We start from the raw sequence: 23,230 nt of genomic DNA, 5'->3' as shown, positions 1-23,230 counted from the left end.
GAGGGCCAGTGGATTTGAAAAAAAAAAATTTGAAAGCGAAAATCAGGGGTTTTTAAGTCCTGCTGCAAAGTATTATGTGTTTGTGAAAATGAGAGCAGAAAACAGTGCATTTACCAAGCTGAACTGCTTTACTAAACGTGATCATCCCTGACTCTTGGAAACTGCTTGACCTGCCTAGAAGGGGTGATCTGAGTGACCTCACATCCACTCATGTCATTTCTTCTTTGGAGATTATGCAGCTTTGCTGCCAAAGCTCCTGGCCAACCATAATGAATAATACAATTTATCAAATCTATCTGTGCTAACAAATTTTACGTTTATATGTTTATTGAATCAATATCAAATTAATGTACTAAATAGAAATGCATAATAATCAAAGCTACAGTACTTAAGTTAAGAAAGACATATGCAACTTCACAGCTCTGCAATACCTATTACATATGTAGCATATACATGCCTACAGTATGTCAGTTGGATGAGTTAAAAGGTAAAATCCACAAGAAATCTCTTCATAAAAGTCTATGCAAATATGCACAGCTGTAAAAAATGTTTTCAACTTTCTCTCTGGCCCCATCCCCCTTCCTATGTGTCTGCCTCTCAACAAGGTACAACCTGTTAAGGTATTTCCTTGGACACACCTCAGCAAGATCTGGGAGAGCGAGCACTGTGACACTGCAACAGTGTTACATTCAGGTATATTAGGACCCTTCTCTTACCTCTGCCACACAGGTAGGACTGCTGCAGTTAATTCTTTCAATTTCAACTGTATATACTGTAAAATCTAAAACAATATTTCAAGGCTGAGAAATTGTTGCTAGTAATGACCTTCTTGTTTGTTGTAAACAGGTTATATCTATACATTGCCCTATACAGTATGTTAATATATGTCGCTCCTTGTTCAGTTTCTATTAACCTCACAATTTTCTATTGATCTGGGCATATGCTATGTCCTATTTCATCCCTTGTGGTATATAGCATAGTTAATAACTTTTATTTTTCTCTATTATTCTTCAAATTGAGAACATTGAATGGTACAAAGTGTAAATACAATATATCACCTGTATTTTCATAAGACAGCTTGGTTTAAATTACAAATAACTTCCTAAATGTATCACAGAACATTGGTAGTAAACTCACTTTATAATAGAGGACTGGCTATGTCAGTAGTCATGTACTGTATAGAAAGGAACTTAAAAGCAAGTTTGTGCGGCACAGATATTCGATTAGAACTGTACAGTATGTTGCCCAGAAAAGTCTGTAAATACATACTGCAGTATGACATTTTGGTAACATTATTAAATACTTATTCTATTATCTGTAGAAAATATTTAACATAATATGACTATATATAAATTCAAACATGGTTTATCTCTTTCCTATTTTGGATAGTTTGCTAGTGTATAGTTATAAACTACGATGTTTTTATAGAAAGTACTGTAGAACAGACTAGAAGTATAAAATACAGTTTAGGGGGTACATCTACTAAAGGTCGATTTTAATCGATTCAAATTCGATCAAGATCGATGTTGTGTTTCAGGGGCACAACATTTATCACACATTTATTAACAGATGATGGTTTTATATTGTTTTTCTAAGTGTTAGTAAATGTGTACTTTAGCCTGTGAAACACAACATCGATGTTGATCGATTTTTAAAATTGACCTATAGTAAGTTTACCCAGTGATGTCTCAATTTTATTTGGGTTGTGCTCTCCTATTCCCCTGAAGGCATCCTGATATGTACTAAATATAACAATAGTCAAAAAAAAAACCTTCCAGCCTGCTGCTAGTAATCAAAGCCAATTGCTTATGGTGCGTACACACGGGACGATCAGTCAGCGATAACGATATCGCTGACTGATCTCCTGCACCTTTCCAGAGTGCTGGATGATCGATATCGATTATCCAGCATACCACCAACCCACCAGACAGGTTGGCCTGCATGCACGGGTGATGGAAGATATCATTATCGCACATACGTGCCCACGCATCGCAGGTCGTTGGTGGGGTGGAAGGGACCAAAAAATGCACCATATGAACGACAATGATATGATCGATATCGTTATCGTTCATATCGTGCAATTTAATCGTCCCGTGTGTACGCATCTTATCTGTACTGTACATTTGTTATCAAATGCAAAATAATATTTTACTCTGCTGGTACTGGAATAATGAAAGAAATAAAATATCTGCATTTAGCTAGTGATAATGGTTGTTATTGTTTGTTGCACCAATTGTTACATGAATTTAACTTGTCTGTCTGATTTAATAAATGTATCTTTTTTAATATTGCAAGATGTCTGCTCTTCCCATTATTACTAATTAAATGCAAATAATATTTTGTTTAATTAAACCAGTACAGAGTAGTAAACTTTTATTTTTGTTTCTTCAGTCTTTGTCTTTTATATAATTTATACCAATAAGCTGATTGATGCCATGCAGCATGTTCCTATCATGTAAAATGTGTTGTTGTTTTACAGAGAATCAAAGTAATAAGTTACCATACTACTACTACTGTAGGCAATATTGTAATTTTTTTGTTAACACATATAGGACCTGCTAATGCATGCCAAATGATCTTGTGATTATGGAGGAGATGCAGAGGTGGACACGGTTAACACAGCAGCTGCGTCTTTGGACGCTGCAGGAGGCATCTTGTGCAAATAGACCTCCTGCTGGCTTCTGTGATCTGCTACTGTCTAGGACACAGCATCGGGTCACTTGTGAGAACATCGGCCATCTGAGTAACCCTCAGGTTACAGAATGGCTGTCTTACATCCGTAGCCGGGCCAGTAAATCTGTGGCTGTAGACACTGGCCTCAGCAGTTGGGGGCAGACTCCCTGTCTGCCCCCAAATGACTGCAGCCTGCCAAATAAGTTTCGGTTTAGGTGGCACTGCATACAACGACACTTGAACCATTCTGCACATGCGCAGAATGGATCATGCACATGCCCAGTCCACCCACCATCGGAATTGTATGCAAACCATCAGGCCCATTGTCCATAAACGCTTAAAATAACAGTTGTTCGGTTAATAAAACGACATTCAGGGTTATATATGCAAGTTCCAAAATGAGTGTCCTCTTTTTATGTAGCTGCGCTGTCTATAAAAAGCAAACAAACAATGACAAAGATTTGTTTAGGTTTAATACTCATTACACACAATGGTGTGTGCAACCAGAATGAGTGGAGATATATAGTAGAGCAGGAACATAGATCAGATATTTCATTAAGATGACATGAAAGCATAGGGGTCTATTTACTAAGGAGTGTTAGGAGACAGAGTGAAAAGTGATAAGGTACCAGCCAATCAGCTCCCAACTGTCATTTTTCAAACACAGCCTGTGAGATGACACTTGGGAGCTGATTGGCTGGCACCTTATCACTTTCTTATCACTTTTCACTCTGTCTCCTAACACTGCTTAGTAAATAGACACCACAATCCCATAGACAAGCAGATGAGTGGTTGATATGATATGTAATGTGCATTCAAAACATAGAAACTATTTCAATTGCATAAACAAGAAGTAAAATGTAACAAATCTTCAAACCTGTTACTTACAACCAGTTCTGTTTTTACTGGATGTTTCAATAAATATATGAGATTTGCCTAAAACTCATGGCAAATTAAATAATTACTGCTGCTTAGTGACACAAACATCATCCCAAATTTCACTGTGAGGAGCACTTGTAAACAATTGAATTTAATAGTTGGGACATTGTTAAATGCAATTCTCTATATATGTGGTTATTACGGGTCCGGTGAGATTCAGACCCTTAAGGCTAATGGCATATGGATACTATGACAACTGAATTGTAAAAATGGGAAACATTGAGGGGTCTATTTACTAAGCAGTGTTAGGAGAAGTGAAAAGTGAAGAGTGAAAAGTGATAAGGTACCAGCCAATCAGCTCCCAACTGTCATTTTTCAAACACAGCCTGTGAGATGACACTTGGGAGCTGATTGGCTGGCACCTTATCACTTTGTTATCACTTTTCACTCTGTCTTCTAACACTGCATAGTAAATAGACACCACAATCCCATAGACAAGCAGATGAGTGGTCTTACGGTCTTAGGTTGATATGATATGTAATGTGCATTCAAAACATAGAAACTAATTCAATTGCATAAGCAAGAAGTAAAATGTATCAAATCTTCAAACCTGTTTCTTACAACCAGTACTGTTTTTACTGGATGTTTCAATAAATATATGAGATTTGTCTAAAACTCATGGCAAATTAAATAATTACTGCTGCTTAGTGACACAAACATCATCCCAAATTTCACTGTGAGGAGCACTGGTAAACAATTGAATTTAATAGTTGGGACATTGTTAAATGCAATTCACTATATATGTGGTTATTACGGGGTCCGGTGAGATTCAGGGGGTCATTCAGACCTGGTCGTTAGCGCCGATGCGCTCGGACTGGGTCGATGGCCCCCCACAGAGCATGCGCACGACGGCGCCGGTGCCATCGTGCGCATGCGTGAGACCCGCTACGACCGACAGCGCCGGTCGTAGCGGGTCTCGATCCAAAGGGGGCGAGCTGTCGATGTTGATTGACAGCTCGCCCCGTTTGGAAGGCGGGCCGGGGGGTGGCAGCCCAAACGGAGGCGTTCCCATGGGAACGCCTACCATTTGGGGGGCAGCCCCACTGACATCACTAGTGATGTCAGTGGAGAGCTTCCGGCTCAGACAGAGCCGAAAGCTCTCCGGGGCTTACGACAAGGGAGACCCTGCCCTAGGGTCTGGTCATAAGCCCGGATGGTCGCGATGATCTTGACCATCGCGACCATCACCTTAGGTGGTCGTAAGGCTGTGGGTGTTAACCCACACCCTTACCACCGCAAAGGAAGACGTCTTGAAAATTCAAGACGTCCTCCTCTCATTCAGACCGACAGCACGCTCTGTGCGACCGGCTCTGAATGAGGTCCTCAGACCCTTAAGGCTATGGATACTATGACAACTGAATTGTGAAAATGGGAAACATTGAGGGGTCTATTTACTAAAAAAGGTTTGGAAAAGTGAAGAGTGAAAAGTGATAAGGTGCCAGCCAATCAGCTCCCAACTGTCATTTTTCAAACACAGCCTGTGAGATGGCAGTTGGGAGCTGATTGGCTGGCACCTTATCACTTTTCACTTTTCACTTTTCACTTCTCCTAACACTGCTTAGTAAATAGACCCCTGAATGTTGTACTCAGCGTTATGCTCTTCTCTCCTTGTACTGCATGACAGATTCTTAGACAGTTATGCTGTTGATGTCCCTTTACCATGCTGGTGCCTCTCCTCCATGCTGATGCCCCTCCTCTATGCTGTTGCTCCTCCTCCATGATCTTCCCATTACTTTGACTAGGAATATTTCATTAGAGGGATGTGGTCAGCACAGTTGTGAAATATTTGGGCTTTTGGGAGATCTGGGTATTGTTGCAGAAAAGGCAACTATAACTTTGTATTTTAATGAACTCCATCTTAAACTGTATTTTTTATTGTGGGTGAACTACTGTAGTCTATTGTGTGAGGATGAATTCAACAGCAAATAACATATTTGGGCAAAGGCAGAAGGAATGTAATAATTTATAATGTAAGCTCTTACGGCCCTCTACCCTCTTGTGCTTCTCCGTTCTCTACTTTCATCTCTTCTTTCGTTCTCATACTTTCTTACTGCCCACTAGGGCATGGCGTCGGCTGCTTCGCAAAGGGCAGCACTTATCGCAAGAGCTGTCCTTTGCAATACTAATCACATATGTCAGTACATATGCGATTAGTTAGGTTGTGGTGACTGGCGGAATGGTCACCGCAATCTTAGTTCATCCTAGCCTATGTATGACAAGGGCAACTGTAGCTACTGTACAATATTATTTTTCCCAACCTTTTTTTTTCCCAACCAGCAGAAGCATGTGATCTATGGGACGACAGGGTTAGGAAGAGAGCACCCAATTCTTATCTCAGCATTTTCAAAAATGTATGGGGTCTATGAATTTGAGACAAAGGGGTTTATTTATCATATTATTTCTGCCAAACGAGCACTAAATCCATCAAAAACTTTTCTCCAGATATACTGTAGGGCTACTTCTTAATTATCAAGCTTTGCAAACTTTGGTGGCCACAATTTCCGGGTATCACCGACACAAGACTGGTGAGGATGACGCTTGTGGTGTGTGTACAATGTTTTAAAGTTTCAGAATTACCTTGATTTTGTAACAAACTTCTAGCACAATTATTTTCTTCCTGAGCTTTGGAGTATAGATCTATATCAAAAGTTACCACATCATGCTTTCTAGGATTCTTTAAAAATGTATTTTCAGCCTCCGAGTCCTTCGTGACTGTATTACTAAAAGAAGTAAACTTTGAAAATGGCAATGGTACATATAGAATGTCTCACTAGAGTATTTCTTTGGGTGATTTGGATATCACTAAGGGGCATTTTGCTGAAATTAGAAATCATGTGCAAATGTCAGTTTCTGTATGATTTAGGTATCATTGCTATTTCAGAAAAGCCTGACACATGAGATATAAGAGATTTCTCCTACTCTAGACAAACTAATGCTGAAGACCTCAGGGCCTGATTCAGAGCCGGACGCTCTGACCAGAGCGCTTGCTCTGAATCAGGGCCCTCCTACATGAAAATGGAGCGGCCTTATGGACGCTCGCATAGCTGTGAGTTACCACCCACAGCTATAGCGAGCGTCCATGATGATGGTCGCGATGGTCAAGACCATCGTGACCATCGGGCTTGCGACGGAGACCCTGCGGTAGGGTCTTGCTGCCGCAAGCCCTGGAGTGATTTTGGCTCTATCAGGCCGGCTTCAGACGGTAGGCGTTCCCATGGGAATGCCGCCGTCTGGCAGCCACGCCCACATCGACAGCACGCCCCCTTTGGTACGAGACCCGGAGCCTCGGTGCTAGCCGGGTCTCGCGCATGCGCACGACGGAGCTCCCTCCATCGTGCGCATGCGCAGTGGGGCAACATCGACCCGCTTGCGAGCGTCCTGCGCTCGCGAGCGGGTCTGAATGACCCCCTCAGTCCCTATTATTCTCAATGAGGGCTGTGATCTGTTCCAAGTTACAACACTCCAAAAAGTGTATGTAATGTCACTTTTAGATGGTGTTAATTGGTCTAACCCTATGTGAACAGCAATTTTGATTACTTCCCAGCAAAACCCATACTCCTACCGTCTCTGCTATTGTTAATATCTTATGCACATGCTTGGACTGATGAAAGGGAGATGCAGCTGTTTGCTGTGGGGGGCGGGGCCAGGCACTTCTTGTTTCTCTGAGTATCACATATTGGCGCTTTTTAGAGCAGCCCCCTTGCAGCATAAAAGGACATAAATTATATATTATTTTTTTAAACTAAACATGTTTGGATTCATATAAACACACACATGCACCAGCCATGCAGAGACAAAAATATCATGAAATACACACATTCAGTATATCACAAACCCCTAAAACACATAGTAATATACTATTCATGCAAATGTTAACAATTGCAATAGCCTATGAGTATGCCACATGAACTGGAGGCACAATGGTCCCAGTGAGATCTAACACCCTAAAACTAACAACATATGAGTGATTTGTATGCCCACATACGTATTTATGCTGTGTTTTCCTGAACCTATCATGCAGAATTTTAGTAGTAGCAGTTTAGTGTTGTAATATAGTAATTAAGCTCCAGAATACTCTGTAGTGCTTCATAACAATAATAATAATTAATAATAATACATAGAATTTTAATAAAACAAGACTGAGCATTAGAAAACAGGTAATGAGGTAAGAGAATCCCGTTCACAAGTTTATCATCTATACATGATAGGTTCGTGCCATAAAAGCATTGCTTTTGTCACTTTTAGAGACCTTCTAAAAATTAATATTATTATGGTTTTATTTTATTGCAAATTCCCAGGATGTTGCAGTACAGTCACTGCCGTCACTAGAGGGGTGCTGGGCGTGCTGGCCATACTGGGTGACACCATCCAAGGGGGTGACACCTTCCATCGGATGGTGTCACCGTGACCTGGAGAGAGGAAGGGGAGAGATTGTGGGCTGCCCCAGCTGCTGCAGGAGCGCTGGGGAAGCCCACTGTGTGCCGAGAACATGAGGCATTAAAGCCTCCCAGACTGGCACACATAGGGGGTATGGTTTCGCATGTGAAGCCATGCCCCCTTTCACAAAGCCACACCCCCTTTTGAGCGCGCGCCTACGACGTGCAAAGCATTTTGGTCCTGCTGCATCGGGTGTCACTGAAGTAAGTGGCCTCTGAGTACATTACATCAGCTAAGCAACTGAAGAGCCAGGAATCACAATAATATAATAGTGTACCAGAGCCGTAGCTAGACTTTTTGGTGCCCTGTGCCAGAAAGAGCATTGGTGCCCCCCCCCTATTATTTTTCAAATAGGGACATGAGAAACGTACCCGAAAAAGGGCCATGGCTTTATGGAGCAGGGTCAGGGAAAAGAAAGGAGATGCCAGGAGCTGCTGGGGATAAAAGAAGAGGAAGCTACAAGTGAGAGTGATAATAAAAAAAAAATTGACAGGCCCAAACCCCTGCCCTGTGGTGCCCTGTGCCATGGCACATGTCGCAATACCCTAGTTACGGCCCTGGTATCTACCCTTATGACAGTTCATGACCATTAGATCATCTTAAATGTCTGCTATTTTGCATAGGTGTGCCATACCGTGAGAGAAAGTATCAGACAAACAAAACAAGAAACAAAACAAAAGTAGAGCGACTCTTAAATATCCTTTCAATTGCCAGCTTAGTGATCAGTCAACCCTCCATTATAAATGTACCAACTCTCATATCACATTACACTTTTTATTTATTTATTAAGTAGTAGTAGTAATATTACTCGTTATTTAAAAAATAAAAAATGAATTCATAGCATGTCTGGAAGGGCAACTTTAAATTAAGTATTAGTAGAGATGTGCGCTGACCCCTGTGTTTTGGTTTTGAATCTGGATTCATCTTTCTGTTTTGGTTTTGCAAAACCACCCTTAATTGTTTTGGTTTTGAATCTGTGTTTTTATTAACAAAAAAAAATTAAAAAGTTTTTAAAAACAGCTAAAATCATGTAAGTTTTGTAATCCAAAACCCGAAATTTGGATTTAAAATCTGAATTCCGAACCGCTGAAAGATCAGAACCGCAACTCTGATTTTTCCAGATGTCCTCAGGAGATCAGAACTGTGGCTTGGATCTGTCTGGATTCACAAATCCAGGTGAATTCAGAGTACCGAAGCGCACATCTAATGCAAAGTTCCGCACTGTACTTTTTTCCACTTTTCTGATTAGTTACCTCTGCCTTACAAAATACACTTTTTAAAGAAACCTGAACAACAAGTTTTACGAGTGAAACTATACACCCAAATATCTGTGTACTGATCTCTCTTGAAAATTTTTGCATCTCAATGAGTAAACAATTCGCCAACTCCACTCCTTGCTAAATATAATGTGTCCTCGCCTCAGCGGGAACGGTGAGTAATGATACAGCAATGCCATCCTCTTACACTGCTGATATGGAAGTATTTCCCATGGACATCATCACTAACCAAGCTTGCTGAATCATGCACACAAACACTTGTAGCTTACCGACATTCTGTTGCACTGTTGCATATGTTATAATATGGAACATTATACCTCATTCAGGGTCTCTCGCTAGATACGATCGCTCGCCCCCACCGTATGCAAATTTGCCAAGGCATAAGCACGCCCACAATGTCTTAGCGAGCGGCCAGCGTACGCCCAATCGCACAGACAGAGCCGCCCACCAGCACACATCATCTCCAGGAAGTGTATTAAAACAATGGTACATCGAGGACAATCGGAAGCAATCGCAGCGCTTGTGGTTGCCTTTCCCTACCGCAAGCACTGCGAGGACTTCAGTGTAAAAAACAAGCATTTGACGTGTACTATGACACTGACTGTTAATTATGCACGCCTTAAAAACGGGAGTGGTGATCCGAACGCAGGCATGCCAAACGGTCAAAACGGGCATTTTAAGGGTGTGCATAATTAACAAAGCAGCGTCATCGGCCACGTCACTTAGTTGTCTCTTAGCCTGAACTATTCGCATGATTGCGGTAGGAAAATCCAACCACAAGCACTGCGAGCAGTTCAGACGCCTTTCGATGTACTCGATTAATCTAAGAAATAGCAGAGACGATGTATGATGCGAACGGCAAAGGGGCGTCTTTACAAAATAGCGAGCGCATGTTTCGTTCGCTCGCTCAGACATAGAGGCGTTAACAGACCGCAAAGAGCCAGCGCTCAATTTAAATAGCCGGCTCCTTTTTCTGAACGAGCGAACGCAAATAGCGTCCGGCTCTGAATCAGGCCCAATGTTCCCTATATTGATCTGCTTTAAGAATATGTAACCACACATTTACAAGTAAAGCAGTACAAGAGAAATCGATGGGCACATTCCTATATGTGCTTTTAACTTTTAGATTTTAAAAATGAATTACAGCATGTCCAAACAGGATTGCACAAAATGGTGCTTGCTTGGCGGGCCACCAAAAATATAGCACATCACAAACTGCTTGGCAGTCACATATAGGGCCTAAATCTGAGTAGTATACGTACCTGCATACACATTACAGTCAATAGTACTGTGAGCCATACGCATCCTTGTGCAAACAGAGCAGCCATCATTATCTTCAGCACTTATACCTACCCTGTTCTGGGTGCAGGAGATACGGAATACCCACTGCCAGGATGGTAACTCTGGCAACATGCCCAGATGATGGTTCTCTAACAGCATACGCCAAGTTGCCACCCAGAAATGCCCATTTCCCTTACAGCAAGAAATGCACAAGATCCGTCCAACTTAGAATTGCCAATGCAATATACTAACACAAAGTCGTTCGATCTTTCTGCATTCGGAGCTGCATACAACTATGAAACTGCCCATCATCACAATTCAAGCTAAAGGTTCCAAATCGCTCTACCTGACTTAAAGTAGTTTGCATGTCTGCAACTATACAAATGCAAATCTGATACCATAAATTTTATCACAAATTAGTTAAAAACTCCAGAGAGTGCCCTAATGTATGAAAGGGATAACCACCACTCTCCCTATTTAATAAGCCCTCTAACTGTCGATATAAGTTCCACTGGCTGTCAAAATATTCCTATTGCTATCTCATGATGGCAATAGCAGAGACTGTGCTCAGGAAAAAAACTGCTCTATTAATTAGTAGTTATTAGTATTTTTTTTCTTTGAAATACATTAAAATAATATTATTTTTAGATGTTTTAATATTTTTATTTCTATTTTTTATTGGAATCCATAGTGCAGGCTTCCAGTGTACTGTGCATGTGTAAACAAGCAATGCTGCATCACTCATAATGACCAACTCACCAGGTCTGGCTGCGAATCTAAGTGTACATAAGTTTTATTGTACTTTACACATTTATGTGTAAATTCCTTTGCATTTATGTGTAAATTACTTTGCATTTATGTGTAAATTAGCCCAAAATCTCTGCATTCACTAGAAAGTATAATATCATTTATACCCCTTTCAGACATACAACCTGGGAAATTTCCAGCTCAGAGACGGGAAATTCCCAGTTAGACGGCTTTCAGACTTAAGCCGGGTTTTTCTGTTTACCTGCCTCTCCTCGTCCGTCTGCTCCTCCAAGCCTATCCCCTCTCCAGCTGCCGCTGATGATGTCCTCGATATCATCATTGGGCTGCCGGAAGTCAGCCAATCAAAATTCTGCATTTTTTTCTTTTTTTAATTTTATTATTTAATTATTTGTTTTAATTCTTTTATTGGCCTGGTGGTCCAGCGGGAGTGCGGGTGTTCCGCTATTGCTGAGACCAGTCAGTAGCCTCCAGCGCAGGCGGGTGTCCCCAGCGTCCAGCTGGGGTCTTGTGTCGCTGACTCCATCTACAGCGACACAGCCACCGGCACGGGGGATGGTGAGTGGCAGCGCTGAGCGTCCAATAGTACACTCTGCGCTACCAACTCTATGTAAAAGTTGCTTGGTGCAACCCGGGAGTAGTAAATTCCCGGGTAGCACCATTCAGACATGAGCAGGGTAATTTCCCGGGACTTAAGTCCCGGGAAAAACCCTGGTCGATTGAAGGCTCGGCTACATGGGAATGTGTTCTGAGGTAGGTACCTTTCAGACATACGCGGCTACCCGGGAATTTGGCTGAGGCAGGCCAAATTCCCGGAATTCTCGATATGTCTGAAAGGGGTATTAGTGAAAATATGATTCACAGTGCAAGGGGAATGGGTATGATATACCCGTCAGCGGCAGCCCGACAGGAGCAGAGTTCGAAGCAGTGGAAGCCCGACAGCGCTGGAAATCCCGATCGTGGATAGGTAAGTATAGATGAACCTAACCCCCCTAACAATAACCCTCCTTAGGGGTGCCTAACCCTAACTACCCCCCCAAGTGCCTAACCCTAACCACCCCCTTCCCCGCTGCCTAAACCTAAGTCCCCCCCGGGGGTGCCTAACCCTAACCCTCCCTCACCCTAGCCTAACCCTAACCCTCCCGGGGGGTGCCTAACCCTAAGTTCCCCCTGGGAGCCCTAAACCTAACCCTCCCCCCCCCCCCCCCCGTGGCTGTCCGCTCGCGACGCCTGGCATCACTACGATTGTGATGCCGGGCGCCGGTCTCCCGGCGTCGGGGAAATGCGGGCGTCTACATCTAGACGCCCAGCATTTCACCCATGCCGGGATAAGACAGTCGGGAAGCCGGCTGCCGGTATTTAGGCAGTCGGCTTCCCGATTGCTTCCCGTGCAAGATTATACAGGTGTAACTTATACAAATACATGACTAATAAAGACATCTTTGAAAGTACAATATCCATTGACAATCATTTTTAAAATTGGCTTCAAAGTATATTTACTCCCTCACGTGGCCAGCTAGTGTTAAAGAAAATTCATGCATTTTATAGACTTAGCAACTTTAAAAGCAAATAAAGGTTATCAGACTTATTATTGATAATGTCCAATCTCCTTTATGTGTTTATTTAAAGTGGGTATGATGTTCTCTTTATGTGTATATGTAAGTGTAGTCTGCAGACTTGTAAATTCATCCTATGTACAATATTGGTAAATAATTTAATAAAATTACGTAGAAATGGAAAATGATAACCAATCTAACTAGGGATAAAGGGCCTGATTCAGACCCGCTCGCGAGCGCACAGCACTCGCAAGCGGGTAGATGGTCCCCGACTGCGCATGTGCTGCCTCCGGCGTGCGCACGTGCGAGACCCGTACTGCGAGGCAGCTCTGTCACAACGGATCTCGCTACTAGACGGGGCAGCTGTCGATGTTGATTGACAGCTCGCCCCGTTTTGTAGGCGGGGAGGGGTAGTGGCTGCACATATGCAGGCGTTCCCTTAGGAACGCCTGGCGTTTGTGGGCAGCCCTACTGACATCACTCCTGATGTCAGTAGTGGACTTCCTGATCTATTAGAGCAGGAAGTCCACACGGGCTTGCGAGAGCTGAGACCCTACCGCAGGGTCTCCTCGCAAGCCCAATGGTCTCGACAATCGCGACCATCGCCAGGCCTTTCGCAAAAGCTGTGGGTGGTCACCCACAGCTTAGCAAGCGGCCTGGAGGCCGAAAAAAAAAATCCTGGCCCTGATTCAGAGCGAGCGCTCGCAAACAGCGAGCGGCTCTGAATCAGGCCCAAAATCCACTATTCCAGGACATGATGACCAATAAAGAGTTGGTAACAAAATGGGCATAAGCTCCTCAAAAGTAAAGTGCATAAAAAAAATGGCATGCCCAGAGCCGTACACATATGCTAGTTGTCATTTCCAGTGTGTACTTGCACCTGCCCTGTAACAGGTGTATATGTACTATCTTGCTTTATTTAACATAACATAACATGAGCTGCATTTATGTGAACATGCCCCTTCCTGAAATTTCCCTATGCTCCTTCCCACACTGTTCTACCTCTTCGATCATAAGATTTGATACAGTACGTGCCAAATGTATGCTGGTCTGTATGTGCACAATTATGTGCCCTTATATCTTGCGCATGCCTAATGTAAAAATATGCCTCACAAAGTGGCATACTACTCACACTGCATCAGCCCCATAATCATTGGCTGTGTTCTTCAAACATTTTTTGCGAGGATACAGTATTTCTTAGTTCTGTCAAAATACTCAAACAGTGACTTTCACGGCTGATGTAAATTCATAGCAGTGCTTATGCTTACAATATTAGTGTTGTCTCGCATTAACACGTGCATATCATCATTTTAAAGGATGACTTTCTCAGAACACAGGGCCTGATTCAGAGCCGGACGCTCCGAAAGAGCGCACACTCTGAATCAGGGCGGTTTTTTGTTTTGTTTTTGTGCGGCCTCCTGGCCGTTCTCTTAGCTGTGGGTGCCAACCACAGCTATTGCGAGCGGCCTGATGATGGTCGCGGTGGTCTCGACCATCGCGACCATCGGAGCTTGTGATGAGACCCTTCTGGTAGGGTCTCGTTCCCGCAAGGCCCAGTGAACTTTCGGCAGCTCACCCACTGACATCACTCGTGATCTCAGTAGGGCAGCCCCCAAATGGCAGGCATTCCGTTTGGCCCCCAAACTGCAGGGAACGCCTCAGTTTGGCCAGCCACCCCCCCCTGCCCCGCTTCCAAAACGGGGCAAGCTGTCTATCAAAATCGACAGCTGCCCCGCTTTGGTGCGAGACCCGTAGCGACGGAGCGCCCGACGCTAGCTGGGTCTCACGCATGCGCACATCGGAGCCAGCTCCGGCATGCGCATGCACAGTGGCCAAACATCGACCCGTTCACGAGCGGGTCTGAATCAGGCCCACAGTGAACTCAGAAACAAAACAATGCTATAAACAATTATTTTCCCTAGCCCCCCGTTACATAAGCTGTGAACTTACTGTATCTCTAATTTCTCTTTCTAACTAGTAAATAAATGGACCAAGCATTTACCGGATCACCTCATTTACCGGATCACCTCAGCCACATACAGCCCTTAAGCAACTCCCCTGTCCCCGCCCCCTATCTTCCAAACCCACTCCCATCCCTCCTGCCCCTGCCCCCTCCTGACCCATTGTACTTACCTCCCCAATTATCTGTCCTCTTTTCTCTTGCAGTGGGAGCTGGAGTGCGCGCTCTGCATGATGGGATTCAAGCGCCAAGTCTGCAAAGCAGAAAGCTGGCGAGGGTAGTAGATAAATCCCCTTCCGTAGATGTACCCTGACATCATCAGTTACTGTTCATCATCATTCCCTAGTAACCACGTTGATATAGAGGCAGAGTATAAAGCTGTGTCAAGCGAAGCGAGCCACAGTGCCCAAAGTGTGGCAAGCAAAGAAAGCCAATGAGGGGACAAGTTTCTTCTATTGGTGGCCTTTATGGGCATGGGACCGCACTTCCGCCCTCACTCCACATCACTTCCACGGTACAAATACTGAAGGGGATCTATACACTACCAGCTGGCGAAGGGGGGTAGCGTGGCATATGTGGGTTGTTCATGGGGCGTAACAGCACAATTGTGTCATCGTGGCCCCGCCTATGCTATACAATGCCCAGATTACCAACATTGCAAAGCGGGTGTCGTGGCTACAATGACATAATTTGGCGCATATCGCGTCATCAGCCGGCCGGACCACCCACTTTACTCGGGAAGTGGGAGGTGCCGGGTAGACCAGGACGCCCTTCCGGGTGGCAGACAAGTATGCCTAATTCAGATCAGGGACCGATATTATAATAAAAAATGAGCACTGGATGAAAAGCACAAAATGTATATTGTAGGCATTGTGTATTGTAAACATTAATTTTCTACTCTGAGGCTATCCCTCAGCAAAAGTTCCAGAGAGGCGCACTGTATAAAAGTGTCACTGTTAAATTAAAAATCCAGCCTTTACTAGCACCATTTTCATTTAATTAAACATACAGTATTGATTTTCATCCTAAAGTACTACTTGGAGTATCCTCATTTATTAGCAATGCATATTTGGGGAAATTAGGGCTGTCTTCGTTACATGTTGCACTTTGTATGTTTGCATAGGAATGTTTTTCTTCAACAAAGCACAAATTGGAAAATACATTACAGTAAAAGTATAGATAAGAACAGATCTCTGCAAACTCAGAGCTGAGACATAAATCAAGTCCCTGTGCCCCTTGATTCAGCCCATTCGCTAGGCTGCGTTTGCACGCAGCCGTCAGCAGCCAAATTATGCAAACCCACGATCGCTAGCAAGTCATTAGCACTCCCACTATGTCTTGCTGTGCAATCGTGGTATGTATTTAGATGCCCACCAGCCTGTCACAAGACGCCCACTTTCCCTTAGTAACATACGTCATCTCCAGGAAGTGTATTAAACAATCGTTAGCATCGAGTAACATTGGACCCATATGCAGCACTTGTGGCTGAGCATACCCTACCGCAAGCACTGCGAGTGCTGCTGTGTGTAATTCAGCCATGTGACGATGCGTCTTAATTATGCACGCCCCTGAAATGGTATTCCAATGCACAGACATGCCTGCGTTCGCACCACCACACCCTCGTTACCGGCGACCACCCCCTTTCACCACCCACAAACGGCACGTCCCATCACTCATGCTTGAGGGGCGTCTGTGTACAGGCTGTGAACGCTTCCCGATCACATGGAATAGTTCGCGCAGGCGCACTGCGACTTGTGCGCATGTGCAGATTGCAAACATCGGCAGGCTACGTGCGAACGCAGCCTTGCAAACGGGTCTGAATCAGGCCCAGAGAGTAAAAAACCTTACATTTGACTCTTTCTATCTTATTGTCAGGTCCCTATTTATTTATTAAAAATTATAAAGCCTCCCCAAAAATTTAAATTTTGCCAAGACACAGGCTCTAAAAAAGAGCTTGTCCTAGTGATGAGTAAAAAGTAAAGAGACAGCTAATGCTATCACTTTACTTCCAGGTTCGGACCCAGACACACAACTGTGCATGTGCCGCCATCTGGCCAGGAATGTGCAAAGCGGAAAAGTTGTGATGGGCATCACGATCAGCTCCAGCCCTGCTGGACTGCTAAATTCAGATAAGCAAGTTTTCCACATTGGCCAATGGAGCCAAACACTGCTGCTGCAGACACTGGTAATGAAGAATCAGGAGATATCTGTGATATCTCTTGCTTTCTAACTTTGGGCTTGATTCATTATGGATCACAGTTGCGACTACGCATGCAGTCTCACTGCGAAAATATGGTAATGATTGCAATCGAAATGCCATCGCAGCCAAACATAAGGACACCTACTTTACCTTACACACATCTGTAATACTGTGCAAGTCTGCAAAACCATTCGTAACATTGAGTGCAATTGAAGACACTTCCTGTCAATCACTCTGCGATGGGTCTGCGTAGTCACTGCGATCGCAGTCCCTATCGCAGTGGAGTCTTCGCGTATGCGTGCTGCAATGCAAACGCATGCGCAGAATGCAACAATCGGCCAATTGCGTGCGTAATCTCAGTTGTGATCGGTAATGAATCAGGCCCTTTGTTACATAGCAGAGATACTTAAGTAATACAGGGGCCTATTCATCATCCAAGGCCGCATAGCCTCCACTGATGAAGTTTTGAACTCGCTGCGAGGGATGCTTAAGTGTCCAACTCGCAGCGGGGCAAACGTGACACCAGAGCTGCTCCGAAAAAAAGTTGTCCCCATTGTTAGTATCGCAGCTACTTCTGTAGCTGCGTTACTTACCTGCTCCCCGTTGTCCCGCCAGGGAGCTGGTGAGGAGGTGGCAGAGGAATCCACTCGGATGCTTCTTCACATCCCCGGAACTCCTTCCCACTGGAAGAAGCAGGGATCCTAGAACGAGCACCATCCGAAGATGGCTCTTGTTCTCAGCAGCAAATTCCGAAAACTTTTAGTTTTCATGATGAATGGCCCGGTAACTTAAATATGCGGAAACTAGCGTTTCGCATGGTTACCGGGCCATTTATCGTTTGAAGAATAGGCCCCTCTGCCTTAAACATATGGAAACAGACATTTTTAAGGACATAATTTAGTTGATAAATAGGCCCCTAATTAATAAATCTCTCTGCAAATTGAAATCTTGGTTTGGCACTGCTCAGAAACAATAGGAACAATGGTTTGCCTTTTCCATGCAGTCTTCGTATTCACTCTGCAAGACTGCTCCCATATTTCCCCTCCTCCCCAAACTCTGTCATTTCACTATCAAATAATATTTTATACTGTGCCTCAACTATTTGGTGCATATCATAATGCCAACCGTAGATCCAGAAGCTTTTTAAATGACAAATACAGATGTCACAGTTGTCATGTCCTAAGCTGTGCTGCATCAGCTCTGTCATGACATTTCTACCTACAGTATTGTATTAGATTAGCCGAAACAATCCTTGCTTGTGATGTGCCAGTCATGGTTCTCAGATACAACCACTGAAGACTATAATTAGGTATACCATGAATTAGCAGAAGGTTTGAAGTTCAAACAGAAGATCTTTCGTCCTTGTGATCTTTCATGACCTGGTTTATTCATATATTTAATCATAGTCTCCACTCCAGTTGGTATTTCTGACCAAGATTTCTGTAAGTGAACAGCTAATGTAAAATGAATACCAATCCTCTTAGGAATGCAATGAAAGTAAAGTCAGGCTGGTACAGCATGTGCCTATAGTAAGTCATCATCTTGTATCACTCAGCCAGCACGTGTAGCTTTTCAGTTCAAATTATAACATTTTTCTGTGCTTAGTTCTCTTATTTCCATCGTTAAACCCCTGTGAGATAGTTTTTCTCAATGTAACGTCTCTACCCAACCCAATTGTTTATATTCACTTGTCCTCAAGTCCTTACAAATCTAATCCTTACAAATATATATGTGACAGTTATAGTGTACACAATGAGAATATTTGCCTGTCATTCATATCCAACAACCTCTCTCTCCTCCATTGCATGTTCCTCTGTTGTTTTTTCATACTTTGTAAAATGTATTGAACAGCTCCATGGAATTTAAGTTCATTAGTACACAAGTAAATCTGCTGATTCAAGCAAAGCAGATACGGCGTTAATCAAATAATCTCAGGGACAGTCATTAGATCATTTGTCATTATGGTGAGACTGATGACGTATTAACTTAAATGTGCTAGTGGGCCAATGAAGATACTTCATCTAAGACAGTTGAAAACTTATACGTAAAGTAAAAAAGAACGTTTTATTCCTGGTATATTACTTGCCAAGTGTGCTTGTGTTGTTTTTCCAGTTTTTTTAAATATTAAATTATAAATCTTACCCTATTTTTTATATTTTTTAGGTTGCTAGTCCATAATGGATTGGAAGACATTTCAAGGTCTGCTGAGTGGTGTGAATAAGTATTCTACAGCATTTGGACGCATTTGGCTATCGGTGGTATTTGTATTCCGAGTTCTTGTGTATGTGGTTGCGGCAGAGAAAGTATGGGGAGATGAGCAAAAAGATTTTGATTGCAACACCCGTCAACCAGGCTGCACCAATGTCTGCTATGACCATTACTTCCCTATTTCTCATATCCGACTTTGGGCTTTACAGCTAATCTTTGTTACCTGCCCTTCCCTCTTGGTAATTATGCATGTAGCATATAGAGAAGATAGAGAAAAAAAGAACCGGCTAAAAAATGGAGAGCAATGTTCTAAATTATACTCAAACACAGGCAAAAAACATGGTGGTCTCTGGTGGACCTACCTTTCAAGCCTGTTCTTCAAGACCGGCATTGAAATCACCTTCCTATATATACTGCATAAAATGTGGGACAGCTTTGATCTTCCACGACTTGTCAAGTGTACGAATGTGGACCCCTGTCCCAACATTGTAGATTGCTACATTGCACGGCCAACTGAGAAAAAAGTGTTTACGTATTTTATGGTAGCAGCCTCTGCCATCTGCATTATTCTCAGTATCTGTGAGATATTTTACCTCATTTTTAAGAGGTTTACCAATTGCTTTAACAAGTATAAAAAATCCAGCAATCACTCCGTAACCTACAGCAAAGCATCAACCTGCCAATGTCACATCCACTTAGATGCAACAGAGAAGAAACCAATGAACAAGACCGTGGAGTCTCTAAGAGCTTCTGCACCCAATTTGACATCTTTGTGAATCATTACATTAGTCTGTAAACTATCTTCCGACAACCAAGTCACAAAGTAACAGGAATGAAAAGAAAGCCTTCTTATTCAACAACTAAGACATGACTTAAAATGTGTACCCTATTTCTCCTGGACAGTTATAAATATATTAAAGGAAGATGTGGGATAACATTTCCTGAATATGTCGCCTAAGGAACCTCATTTTGTCGGAGCTGCCAAAATGTACTCTTAATACAGCTATTCTTAATGTTTACACAGTACAACTTTTTCCACATTGGAAACCTCAAAGGAGCATATCAAAGGCTTTATGGACACCGCAAATCACGATAAGGCCATGGCAGAATGGGACATAAAGTAACAAGATGTACTGCCTACTCTGAAGCCGGTGTTTTAGAAATTCACAATATTTCATTTCATAGTTTCTAAGTTAATGCTACTCAAAAATGTAAAAAATTGCTCCAAATGAATGAACTATTCACTGCCACTTTATATACTGTTTGATCTAGGATGATGGAATGGACTGTCCAAGGTGAAATGTGTAGTTTGAGACTAAAGAACAAACCACACTTAAGATAACTAAACAATACTATGGGGTATATTTACTAATGTGCGGATTTCAACCAATCAGCTTCTGCTTATCATTTATCTAGCACCTTTTAGAAGATAATACAGTAGCTAGAATCTGATTGGTTGCTATGGGCAACAACTCCACTTCTAAAAACCTGCACTTTAGTAAATATACCCCTAACTGTGACCAAGAGCCAATACTTACTTTATGACATCCTTTCACTCATGTCTCTCTACTCCAAAAAAAAGCTTGTAATGAATCTGACTGTGACATTGCAATCCATCTTTAATTCCATAAGCTCTCTAGATACAACAGCAAATACTTATTAATCATATATCAATACTTTGTAACTATAATGTTATTGTATATAATACTAATACTAGACTGGCAATGATGGGTTAAAGAGAAGGTTGTAAATAACAAGCAAATCCCTTTTGTGACAGCTTCAATGGTAACCTCTACGCACTGGGATTAGATTAATATTAAGAAAGCTTTATCTATTATTCCTTTATTAAATAAACCATTACAAAGTACATGTGACAATGCTTCAAAGCTATATGCAAATTGTCAGAGACATTTTAAACAGAAGCACAAAAATCCACAATTACATAATCACGCCTGTGGTCACAAATACGATGTTCGTATGCTAATGAGCAGCAAACAAAGTTTTGTATAAAAATTAGCACCTTACATAATGGGAAAAGGGAAGTTGGATAAAATTATTTGCTGTTAGATTTGATAGGCTGGATAAATTTGCATTACAGAAAAGGGTTAAAGGACATTGGGACATATAAAGATTATTGCATATCAGAGAAGACATTTATCTCTACCACATCTGTATTTATTATTTATATAAAATGTATATATTTTATTAAAATGGCGTTTTTTAAATAAGTTACAATTGTGTTTAATTCTAAGAGCTTCATTTGTATGGAAATGAAACAGTGTTATTGATATAGAGAACATGGATGGAACAGGAATACTGTATTAAAGCCAATCGTGGCAACTCTACCCTTACCATCATGCACTCTTACTGGAAAGACATACTGAAATAACAGGAAAACCCAGTGGTGCAGGGGTTTTTCCACAGCTGTGGGGTTTTTTCTATTCAATTGAAAGAGAGAAAATATGCCGCAGTGATTTCTATTTCTTTTTTCTCGCAGCCCCAGAGCAAGTCAGATTTTTTTCTTAAATTGTTATTTTATGGAGAAATTGTAAGGATTTGCTCCGGAACCCCTCACACCCCCCTCCCCTAATGAATAAGCAAGTGAAAGTTTCCAATTAGCGCTGCCAGAAGGTAAATAATTATGGATTAATTCAGCTATCTTCTTCCACCGCTGCCCCAACATGCTGTGTGTGGGGTGTTGCTGGTGTGTGTGGGGTCCTGCTGTGTGTATGAGTGCAACATGTCTGCCGGAGGAGAGGTGAGGTAATGGGTGGCAGTCAGTAATCCTGGACAAAAGGCTAACTGGACATTTTATGTTTGTCCCCCATTTGAATTGGCTGCAAAATTTCTGTGACCATTTAATAAAATAAATAAATGAAACTGATTACCATGGGTATTGGGAGCAAGCATACCCTCGGTAATTGAAAAATTGGGTTTGAGGCGAGCAAAATTCTTTGCAAGCAAAATCCAACACCCAGTAGAATATGCCCCCAAAAGGTCTTTTTAAAATCATTTGCAATGTTGCCCTGATGACTAGCAATTTACTATTCTTCTCAAGTTGGACTTCATGGTATCAGATAACTCTTAAGAGTTCTCTTCTGGTTCACCTACTGCACATGCAAGGCCATCAGGCTATGTATTTCCACAGTACTGGCTGATGGATCATATCATCTCTCTCCACTGTAAAGGTAGATTGGTAAATTAGACTGCATTGCTGTTCCCCTAGGGGTCTATGGCAATGGCAGTTTTCTGTGGGTCCGTCATTAATGCAGGAGTTATCAGTGATATCTCCTTAGTAGATATGGTACTTTGATAAATACTGCCCATGCTATACAGTATATTCCAAAAATTATGTGGAAACAGTAGTTTCTGCATGGTATTCAGGATAACAATTTAGATGCCTTGTGAGAACACTGAGGTAATGTTTTCACCATACCACCTGACTGATGTGCCTTAGCTTAGCCTTATGTGTCACCCTTGGTACAGTACCTCAACATGGATTAAATAAAACATCTAGTTGAAAAGTGAAGAAATGTGCAAACAAATACCAGGGAGTTCACAGTACTGCAAGTGACGCAGTCATCAGTGTCTTTGTCTCAGTCTAGAGCAAGATTAAGACCTCATGTGGCCCTAGGTGAGATGCTAGTTTGGGGCCATATAACAATTGGTGATGCAAACTCCAACTGCTCCCACTGCCGGCGAGACCATGAGAGTTGAGGAAGGTAAGTATAACAAGGACTGAGGATGGAGATGGGGACGTAGTAGAGGAGGAGGCGGAGCAGGGTAGGAGGACAGGAATGTAGGACAGAAGCAGGGACTCTTGACAGGGGTGGGACTGAGACAAACTGAGCCAAATGTCTGGAGAGAGATGCCAACTGTGAATCACATGCAATAACTGGACTCGCAAGGGCTCCGCCGGGAGAGATTGGTCTGG

At 42.6% G+C, this 23,230-nt stretch overlaps 1 protein-coding gene across 2 annotated transcripts; it reads left to right on the top strand.

The window, feature by feature from the left end:
* The first annotated feature begins 633 nt into the window (after nt 1–633).
* On the top strand, nt 634–21,524 carry LOC148542999 (gap junction beta-3 protein-like). 2 transcript variants are annotated; one of them, XM_088460587.1, is made up of 2 exons: nt 634–729; nt 19,252–21,524. In XM_088460587.1, exon 2 carries the CDS (start codon nt 19,266–19,268, stop codon nt 20,070–20,072), a length of 807 nt encoding a protein of 268 aa, XP_088316713.1. In that variant the 5' UTR covers nt 634–729; nt 19,252–19,265; the 3' UTR covers nt 20,073–21,524. The 2 variants fall into 2 exon arrangements, with proteins under 2 accessions (XP_088316713.1, XP_088316714.1); XM_088460588.1 differs by having other exon boundaries at nt 643–693.
* The last annotated feature ends 1,706 nt before the right edge of the window (nt 21,525–23,230 follow it).

The sequence above is a fragment of the Taudactylus pleione genome, unplaced genomic scaffold (assembly GCF_031769625.1).
Source record: "Taudactylus pleione unplaced genomic scaffold, aTauple2 ptg000007l, whole genome shotgun sequence".
NCBI lineage: Eukaryota > Metazoa > Chordata > Amphibia > Anura > Myobatrachidae > Taudactylus > Taudactylus pleione.
This window is presented reverse-complemented; position numbering and strand designations above follow the sequence as displayed.

Bases quoted from the DNA above. Each gene is read 5' to 3' on its own strand.
- LOC148542999 (XM_088460587.1), top strand. From the start codon at position 19,266: ATGGATTGGAAGACATTTCAAGGTCTGCTGAGTGGTGTGAATAAGTAT.